The sequence below is a fragment of the Bombina bombina genome, chromosome 2 (assembly GCF_027579735.1).
Source record: "Bombina bombina isolate aBomBom1 chromosome 2, aBomBom1.pri, whole genome shotgun sequence".
NCBI lineage: Eukaryota > Metazoa > Chordata > Amphibia > Anura > Bombinatoridae > Bombina > Bombina bombina.
This window is the reverse complement of record NC_069500.1, coordinates 910,556,216-910,566,965: the sequence shown is the minus strand read 5'-3', so window position 1 is coordinate 910,566,965 and position 10,750 is coordinate 910,556,216. Positions and strand designations below refer to the sequence as shown.

General features: G+C 33.8%; 1 protein-coding gene across 1 annotated transcript; it reads left to right on the top strand.

Moving 5' to 3' along the window:
* The first annotated feature begins 480 nt into the window (after nucleotides 1-480).
* On the top strand, nucleotides 481-7,838 carry SPP1 (secreted phosphoprotein 1). The gene is made up of 5 exons (XM_053700759.1): nucleotides 481-535; nucleotides 627-694; nucleotides 2,490-2,516; nucleotides 4,568-4,765; nucleotides 6,808-7,838. The coding sequence occupies exons 2-5, from the start codon at nucleotides 641-643 to the stop codon at nucleotides 6,946-6,948; spliced, it is 420 nt and encodes a 139-aa protein (XP_053556734.1). The 5' UTR covers nucleotides 481-535; nucleotides 627-640; the 3' UTR covers nucleotides 6,949-7,838.
* Nucleotides 7,839-10,750: the final 2,912 nt, after the last annotated feature.

Here is a 10,750-nt window from a genome sequence, read left to right as displayed (position 1 = left end):
GTAACATAATAAAATGTTTTGATTTCCATACTACTAAACCTTATTTTGCAAGCCTTTAAAGTCACCTGAATTTCCAAATATCTTCCCCCACAATTTACCTGCCACACATTTCCGACAGATAATTCTCTTGTTCACAGTAATGTAATCTCTAGAGAAAACATAATCAAATCCCTGTATAAACGTCAACATATTGCTAAATAACAAGCCCCCATATAAAATTGTCTAATTACAGTGTATATCATCATCTATACTGGCTGAGATGAACCCTGCATTTTGTTGACAGAAAAACCACAAAACCAAGGGGAAGTTTGAGTAAGTGTGGGCAGAGCAATTGGTGAGAAACCTCAGTATGTCACAACCCTGGATGCACTGCGATTGGCTTTTCCTGTATGGGGACACAGTTTAAATTCAGCAAGCCTGAGGCTTCACACAGCAAACACTAATCTCACATTTGTCAGACAATTCAGTGCTGTGAAGATTGATCTCAAGCTTCCACAACCTCATTAAAGCTCATCGCATTTTGAGGGAACTCAAGGTAATGTGTATATTGTCAATGATCTTTTTAATTCTTTTGTTTGTTTCAAAATGTTTATATAAGGTTGCTAAAATATCTATTTTATTTTTAGGTACTAATACAAATATGAAAGTTGCTGTTCTTTTGGTTTGCCTTATAGGCCTGGCCTGCGCTTTTCCTGTGAGTAAATATTTATTATAAGTGTAGAGATATTAAAGGGACATGATACTCAAACATTTATTTGTTCTATCTAAAAAAAATAGTATTTCAAAATGTTTTTTTGAACAATGGGTATACCTGTGTGGTATTTCTGTGGGAGTTGTCCCTGTCAGCCAGTGAGAAACAGATACCCAGGTATCAGTTGCACTTATTGTTAGTTTTCATATACATCACAAAAATGTTGAGTACTATGTTCCTTTTACTGACTCTCTGAGCAAATATTTGGGAGGGGGGGGGGACATTTGAATGATAGAATCAATGTTTACAATAATTTGTACCATCATATTTTTTTATTCCATATTTTTAAATGTTACAAATCCATTTTAAATACCTTAACATTTAAATGTTAAATGTTGATGATCATAATTCAAATTTAAATTGTAATTTCTCTATGTCAAATAGATTTGCTTAGCAACATTAACATAAATTTAAATCAATAAATGTAAGAATATTAGAAAAGAAAACATTTGAAATTTGTATTTATTTATATTTATTTATTTATTGTATTTATTTATTTATTGTATTTATTTTTATTTGATTTAAAAAAAATTTTTTAAATGAATGTGGCAATCCATATTAGCAATATCCAAACTCATATATAAAAGTAGTGAGTATATTTGACCTAGGATTGTGTATAATTCAGTATGTACAGTGATATATTTTATCAGGAATCACCTGATAACCTGATAATTATTTGGGAAAATTGTAAGCCACCTAGTTATTATATATATATATATATATATATATATATATGGATTATATATATGGTGTTCATTATTTTACTGTTTGATTAAAGCCTTTAAAATGGTTTAACACATAGTCAACGTTGCATTTTCTTGAACACCCCCATTCTGATCCAGATGTGGATATGACCAGTGATTAGAGCATACACACGTATGCCTGCTCACTCGAAGTGCAAAACCCCTTGGGTAATGAACAGACCCCTCCCCCAGTGCAAAGTCCATAGTGGGGAATATTTCTTACCCGTCCTTGTCCTGGTCACGTATGGACTTTGTACTGGGGGAGTCTGTTCAATACCCAAGGGGTTTTGCACTTCGAGGAGTCATGTTTGGGAGCTTGTTCATGTAGTTTACTAGAAGGGGGTAATTATTTTTGAATGGATCAACCTCACAACTAGTCACTGTACATCAGGGAGCTCCCTGGATCATTAAGGGTACCCTTACATACATTTCATGGAAGGACTGGTATTATCAGTTTATCAATGTGTAGCCTATTTAGGATTTGGTTAATAAACTATATTGTTTACTGCATTTTATTGTTGTGATTTTTACATAGTGGCTTTATCAGGTTTTGTGCCAGATAAGGGTATAATAGACCCCATTTGGGAGGGATTGTGTTATCTTTTCCTTTTGGGGATCTCTTTCTTTCTGATTTTATTTGATTTATTTATACCTCTGTGCACTACACATATACAAAATATTGACTATAGTAAGTGGGTATTAACCATTGCCTTTTATATATTTCTGTTGCCAGTCATTTCATCGTCCAATATATAGATAGATAGATAGATAGATAGATAGATAGACATATAGATAGATAGATCCACATTTGATGCAACAGGCTTAAAAACCTCTTCATTCATAAAATGAGTACAATTTTAGTGTGATTTGTGTAACTTAATCAATTGCAAACAATTTATAGACTTAATTTATTAATGTCCATATTTCTTTTGTAAATTATTTATTTACTAAAAGCAAAAATAATAAATTGTTTTTTTCTTCTTTCATGTGAACAGTCAAAATCATCTGAGTCCTCACATCAGGTAGGTTGCAAATGAAACTTTGTATACCATTCATTATTGCTTAGATGACGGGGGTATCGTCAGTTTCCAATAGGCAACAGTAATGCTCTGTGACTCCCATGCAGTACTTTAACTATGTGTTTAACACCCACAAGAGTTAAACACAGAGCATAATGGGGCACTATTTTTAAAATGACATGCTCTAAGGAATTAGAGCATGTAATTGTTTTACTGCAATAGCCCTAAAAAGCAATGGGTGCCCCATGTCTCTGATGAGGCCAATTAGGGATAGTTATAAAAGGGTCTCTCTGCAGCCAATCACAATGTAGAATATTGTAGGATTAAGTCTAGATTCTACACTTCCATTTCTATCAAGAATTAGAATGCCCACAATTTTCAAAATTAAATTACAGGGGGGGGGAAGGAAAAAATAATATTGAAAGTATATCGTTTTTATTTACCACCTAAAAATAAACACTTTATATTGCAATCTCAAAGTGTTTAATGTTCCTTTAATAATGCTAACTGTCCTTCTCCCAGGAAAAGAAAAGTGCTAAATGAATAGAAAAGAGGATGATTTAAAGGGACATTCTACTGTAAACATGATATGCTCTAATTAGTTAAAACATGTCAATGTTGCATTAGTAACCCAAGCTAAAAATGTGTTTAACCCCAGAAAAAGAATAAATACACAGTTAAAGTGGTTAAAGTGACATGAAACCCACATTTTCTCTTTCATGATTCAGATAGAGAATACAATTTTAAACAACTTTCTAATTTACTTCTGTTATCTAATCTGTTTCATTCTCTTGGTATCATTTGTTAAAGGAGCAGCAATGCACTAATGGTTTCTAACTGAGTGCATGGGTGAGCCAATCACAATCGATATATATATGCAGCCACCAATCAACGGCTGGAACCTAGGTTCTCTGCTGCTCCTGAGCTTGCCTAGATAAACCTTTCCAAAACTAAAAACAAGAGAAGGAAGCAAATTAAATAATAGAAGTGAATTTGAAAGTTATTTAAAATTGTATTATCTATCTGAATCATGAAAGACAAATGTTGGGTTTCATGTCCCTTTAATATCCAACTTAGTAGCTACAGGCATTTTGGCTCTGGAACAGAATAAGGATGATGACCATATCAGTAGCAGCAGTCACATGACCCACCAATCACCATGCTCTGCTCTAGAGCTGCAATTCTTCTGGCTCCCAATCAATATTTTACCTATGTGTTTAATGCATACAAAGATTAATTAGATAGGGTCAGTAATTCAAGCATTACATGCTCTAACAAATTAGAACATTTAATTTTTGCATCAGAATGTCTCCTTAAATAGCAAAAGTAAGGTGTCACTCTTACAGATTATAATATAATCTTCCTTAATACACCAAGTCGAATCCTACAGTTTAGGATAGAAATTAGACACACAGCAGTATAAAGTAGCAGTGAAAGAAAGCATCTTTTTTCTTTGAAGGATATGGCAAATAATGGTATGAACTTTATCTTAAAAAGGACCATAATTAACTTCAAATGTCAGCTTTGTCTAAGATGAAATAAACAATTCTATGACAGGATAATACAGGAAAATATGCTTTCCCTTTTGACTTTGTAACTTTATTTTACATGGGTTCTTCTATCAGCTGCAAGGTACTATACATTGCACATTTTGCAGATGTTGATATCTGAGTGTAGATTGTGGTTGCCACCTCAGCCATGGTTTCCTGGACAGTTATTAGTTATACATGTTGCAGAGTGTGCAGAAGGGAAAATGCATTGCGCCTCTGGACAGCACATGAATAGTGACCAAGGACAGCACTATTCATGTACCTTCCTGCACACCCTGCAGCAAGTGTAACTCATAGTGTCCAGGAAAACATGTCTGAGGTGGCAACCCTAGTCTAGATGGAAACCACTCTTTTATGAATGTGATACTTATGGACATGTTATAGCGAGTCAGGCAACTTTATCAACAAGGACAAAAAAGTATTATAACACTCAAGGGAATACAATGAGCACGCAGTCTACCTTTCTAGCTAATTATGCACCCAATTTCATTTTTTATCTTTCAGGAATCATCTTCAAGCGAAAGTGTCAGCAAATCAGATTCTGACTCCTCCTCTTCCTCGTCAGAGGAAGTTACTGCTGCTGGTCCTACTGACGGCCCTCAGAATGAGCCAACACCTGATGCACAACCCACCCCAGGAACAGAAAATGCAAGGGGTGACAGTGTACTAAGCCGCAGAAGACGTAGTGCTAGTTCTTCTCAGGTAAGAACCCATAGCAAGAACGAGAGGAGTGTAACTAGTTACTTCACTGCCATATGAATGGAGGGTATTAACTGGTGGTCTTAAACGGACAATAAACCCCAAATTTTTCTTTCATGATTCAGATAGAGAATACAATTTTAAACAACATTCCAATTTATTTCTATTGTCTAATTTGCTTCATTCTTTAGATATTCTTTGTTGAAGAAATAGCAATGCACAAAGGTGAGCCAATCACATAAGGCATTTACAGTATGTGCAGCCACCAATCAGTAGCTACTGAGCCTATCTAGATATCAATGATATCAAGAAAATGAAGCAAATTAGATAATAGAAGTAAATTAGAAAGTTGTTTAAAATTGCTTGTTCTATCTGAATCATGAAAGAAAACATTTGGGTTTAATGTCCCTTTAATCATCAATTCACTTAGAAAATGTTCACTTATGTTAAACTACATAACATGCATGATGAGCTTCAAATGGTTTATACTGAACTTTTATGGTCTAAAGAGGTTTAGCAGAACTCTACTCCTCATTGACCTTCAACAGGCTAGGAAATTGATATATTCATAACAAGCAATGTCCATTTTTGTACACCAGTAGAAGAGTGCTCCAAAATTAGCAAATAAAATAAGCAAATAATATTGGGTCATGTAAGTTATTTCTATGAGACTATATAGATATAATATACGCCAGTGGAAACAAAAATAAAGGTTTTAAAATGACGAGGAACCTGTTTGCACTTGCACAAAGTTACTGAAAGTGTCCAAATTCAGATGTGATTAACAGGATTGTATGTTGAACACGACCTTTTTTAGCATGTGCACCACCCAGCTGATTTTAAAGGGACATGAAACCCAAATATTTTTTTTATGATTTAGAAGGAACATGCAAATTTAAACAACTTTCTAATTTACTTCTATTATCTAATTTGCTTCATTCTCTTAATATATTTTGCTGAAAAGCATATCTAGATACGCTCAGTAGCTGCTGATTGGTGGCTACACAAAGATGCCTTGTGTGATCAACTTAGTTAATCATATTAAAATAAATACTTTGCATGAAGAAAGTTAAAGGGACAGTTCACCCCAAAAAATTCTCCCATTACAATTGTTCTTAATGATCCATTTTACCTGCTGGAGTGTATTAAATTGTTTACAAGTAGCTCCTTTACCCCTGTTTTGGCCTTTGAAATAGCTGATTTAGCTTGTGGTTTCCCAACCTATACTGAAAGATTTGATACTGGAGTATCAGGTATTGAATAGCCAAAGTAAACATAGCCAGCAGAAGAAATTAAACTCAGTGGGGGACATGATAGTTAAGTAATAAAATGATAATTTCCCATTGTTCTCTCTATGTATTGAGCTTTAGTTTTCCAGACAAATATAAGATAAGGAAGCAAGTTTGTGTACACAAAGTGATAACATACTGAGATATGATATTACCTGAAGCTCAACCCATTGTAATATGCTGGGGTTTAAAAGCACAAAACCAGCTACTTCATATACACAAATAAACCTAAAATTCAATTTCCCATACATTTTATACTCTGCAGCTGGTATAACAAGTCATTGAAAATACATTAATATAAAAACAATTTTACAGTGTACTGTGCCTTTAAGCAAAAGCTGAAATTATATGGAATTGTAGCTAATACTGAAGTGGTTGTTGTTCATTAGCTTACAGGGACAACTCGAACAGAAAAACACTGTTTAATTATTCCCGGGATACAATTTTTATTTTATTTTTCAGAAAACAAACTGCTGTGTAATACATTTCAACAAATATATTTATAAATCCATACTTTTTACTATATATGTATACATTAACCTCTTAAGGACATATGACGGAATTTTTCCGTCATAAAACAATTGAGCAAACTGAAAGCTGTGTCCTTAAAGGGTTAATGACTTATGTTTATACAGAATAAGTTTCTTAAAAGTGAAGTTGTTGTTGCACTAGTGAAAATGCACAAAAATGCACTAGTGCAACAATAACAGTTCAAAGAGCAAATTATAATTGAAATATTTATATTTATTTTGCTAGACACAGTCATCTGAAAGTCATGAGAGTGCAACTACAGAGAGTGTCAGCTCAGAGAGCTCTGAAGAAACCACCGTTGCTCCAGATACATCTGAAGAAAGCTCAGAGGAGAAAACAAAAATCCCCCCTACTGCCCAGGCCTAAACACAGCCATCACTACATTATAATAGTCACATTAACTTTAATGTCCTCCAGCGCCCTCTGCTGTCTTGTTTGTGAAAATACTGTCCTCTGATCACCTTTTTAAGAATTCTCCCAATAGTACCAAGTCCATAGAGAACTTAAACTGATAAAAGACAGAACCAATGATGTTGCTGTCAGATAAACCAAACTTCTTACCTTAAACAGGTTTATGAGCACAGGATCAAGCAGATTTATGTCATTCTACTGAGGTAGAATACCCTTCTTTGTATTAAATTACATACTTTTTGTGCACATAGAATTTTTAATGAAATGACAAAAACTTAGAGATCAGGTGCACACTCAATATTGTATTGTTGTATAATTGAAACATTTAACATTTTATATTTATCTGCTTTTTCTGGAAGTTATACTTTATTTATGAAGACATTTTTACTAAATTGTACTACAACTATGTTGTCAGTAACTAGATCGATTATTCTATATGAAAAATTGTTCTTCTTCAGTGCAAAACATGCTATAGTCCTCTACCCATAATGCATAATTGTTAAACTTTTACTGGATAAAATTAATTGTGATTTGTTTATGCTAAAAAAATATCACTTTCTTACAGTATAAAATGTATATGCAGCTGCTGATACATAACTTACTTCATTTATAGACTACTAATGGGAACACACATGCAATTTCTGATGTTTTATTGTATTTTTGCAGCCAATCTTTCTATTGCATGCACTAATACTTGATTGTATTTTGTAATTAACTGTAAAAATAGATTATATATTCTTTTTTGTTTCACAGTACAATAAAGTACACTTTTCTGATATGCATCTCATAGTATAACACTTTTTTGTTGTCTTAATTTTGTGTCTAATAAAAAGTTAAATCACATATATTCCTTGTCTGTCTGCCTTTTATTCATGGGTCTATAAAATGTGGAGAGAGTGTCCTCAGTATTCACTAAAACAGTGGTTCTTAACCCGTGACCAGGGAAAATTTTAGCCGGACGTATCCAGGGCCTAACAAAGGAGGAAGACCAATGGCATTACTAGTTTAAGTAGAAAATTAGCTCAAGATCTCTTAGTGTAATAGACTCTGGAGTGTGTCCCAGATCAATACTTTATAATAATAGAGTCTGTGGTGCTGTGTACTATATATAAACTTGAACAACAAAATGTGGTTAGGAGAATAACCACAGAAAAGAGTACACTTATAGCACTCAAGAGCTGGTTAAATTACTTGAAAAATACTGAAAAGCACAATATAGTGAAAAATTAAAGAGACAGCATTAGTCGCCAAGTGTACTGAACCTAACTAAGTTAAAACTTAACATTTATTAAATAAACAGTGCTAAAATTTGCGGAAAACAAGAAAATTTAAAAACACTAACCGTAACTGGAGCAAGAATAGGTCTGAAATGTGTAGGCTAATTAGACCAATATAGAGATCTATAGATCAGAGTCTCCTCTATAAGGGCTGTGTGGTGTGGGTACAATTGTCCACAATTTATATACACTCAGAAATTGAATGCCGTTGGATATATAGAATCTGATCAATTCAAATATACAATTAATTCTATGCAGGTATGAGCTGCAATGGCCAGCAATGGCTGATACTAGATAGAATGTGCTCTGGATATCAATAGTATGACAATGTGACAGCAGGAAACTAAAAATAGTAACGCTGTCACTCTGTTGTTAATTTAACAATTATAGTTATATTATACAAACAGAGTAATAAGGGAAATTGGGGTCTTGTACCGTGTCTGTTTATAATATAACTAGTTGGCTGTAAATAGAAATTTTCTAGTTGGATTAATGTAGGGATATGTGTCAATTTTTAATACATTGTAACTGTTTCGGTTGTGCTTGTGCAAACATTGGTTACATTTAGATATCTTGGTTTATTGAATCAAAGACACAAAATTATAATTTTTAAGTGGAAGCCTACATAGCTTACAGTGAATATTGGAGCTGAGTTATTATATCATAGGTTGAAGTTTAACCTTATAATATTTACTCGCAATCGGATGTTTGATATTTTGCCGATATATCTGTACTCTATAGTTGGTATTTAAGACACTGTTTAAATGAATAAATATATTGATTTAACAGACTGTATTAGAGTCTAAGTACATTGTTTCTCAGTATAATATAACATATAATTATAATTGGCGGTATTCAACACTCCAGTTTCATCTATCTATAACAGCGCTATATAGTTGCTTTGCTTGTGATCAGAAAATTGTAATTGTAACAAAATTGAGCATTTTCTGAGCTATACTAAACTCTGGTTGGGTAGTCTATATATACTTTTGAATCACAGTGTAGTTATCCTGTGGTGTATCTCAACTCTGTATTTGATCAGTAGTCTGTATTGCTACAGAAGCACAGGATATAATTACCACTAGCTGAGGCTGTCAAAATATACCCGATAGCTGAGTTACTGATTTTGGCGCTTTCCTGTTATTATAAATTAAACTGACCGTTAGGGCAGCATCGCTCCTAACCGGTTTCAACAATTAACAAGTGAGGTTCAACGCTTAGCCAATTGTGACAGTATCATCAGCTATTTTAAATTAAACTGACCGTTAGGGCAGTATCGCTCCTAAGCGGTTTCAACAATTAACAAGTGAGGTTCAACGCTTAGCCAATTGTGACAGTATAATCAGCTATTTTAAATTAAACTGACCGTTAGGGCAGCATCGCTCCTAACCGGTTTCAACAATTAACAAGTGAGGTTCAACGCTTAGCCAATTGTGACAGTATCATCAGCTATTTTAAATTAAACTGACTGTTAGGGCAGTATCGCTCCTAAGCGGTTACAACAATTAACAAATGAGGTTCAAAGCTTAGCCAATTGTGACAGTATCATAAGCTAACCCAATATGCCGAAAGAGACCCTGAATAATCTTGTAATTTTAGTAAAGGTTCAATGTTATAGCCATAGTTTAATGACAAATTACCAAACTAGCACCAATTTTAGTTAGCCGCTAAAATACAGGAGCTCGCAACGGCTCCTCACCATTTCCCTAAATCCCTAACATGTTTCGCCGTTTAACACGGCTTTCTCAAAGGGTTATTGGGTTAGCATATTGGGTTAGCTTATGATACTGTCACAATTGGCTAAGCTTTGAACCTCATTTGTTAATTGTTGTAACCGCTTAGGAGCGATACTGCCCTAACGGTCAGTTTAATTTAAAATAGCTGATGATACTGTCACAATTGGCTAAGCGTTGAACCTCACTTGTTAATTGTTGAAACCGGTTAGGAGCGATACTGCCCTAACGGTCAGTTTAATTTATAATAACAGGAAAGCGCCAAAATCAGTAACTCAGCTATCGGGTATATTTTGACAGCCTCAGCTAGTGGTAATTATATCCTGTGCTTCTGTAGCAATACAGACTACTGATCAAATACAGAGTTGAGATACACCACAGGATAACTACACTGTGATTCAAAAGTATATATAGACTACCCAACCAGAGTTTCGTATAGCTCAGAAAACGCTCAATTTTGTTACAATTACAATTTTCTGATCACAAGCAAAGCAACTATATAGCGCTGTTATAGATAGATGAAACTGGAGTGTTGAATACCGTCAATTATAATTATATGTTATATTATACTGAGAAACAATGTACTTAGACTCTAATACAGTCTGTTAAATCAATATATTTATTCATTTAAACAGTGTCTTAAATACCAACTATAGAGTACAGATATATCGGCAAAATATCAAACATCCGATTGCGAGTAAATATTATAAGGTTAAACTTCAACCTATGATATAATAACTCAGCTCC

Coding starts and splice junctions, on each gene's coding strand:
- SPP1 (XM_053700759.1), top strand. CDS start 641: ATGAAAGTTGCTGTTCTTTTGGTTTGCCTTATAGGCCTGGCCTGCGCT. Junction 2,517..4,567: donor CATCTGAGTCCTCACATCAG/GTAGGTTGCAAA, acceptor TTTATCTTTCAG/GAATCATCTTCAAGCGAAAG. Junction 4,766..6,807: donor GTAGTGCTAGTTCTTCTCAG/GTAAGAACCCAT, acceptor TTATTTTGCTAG/ACACAGTCATCTGAAAGTCA.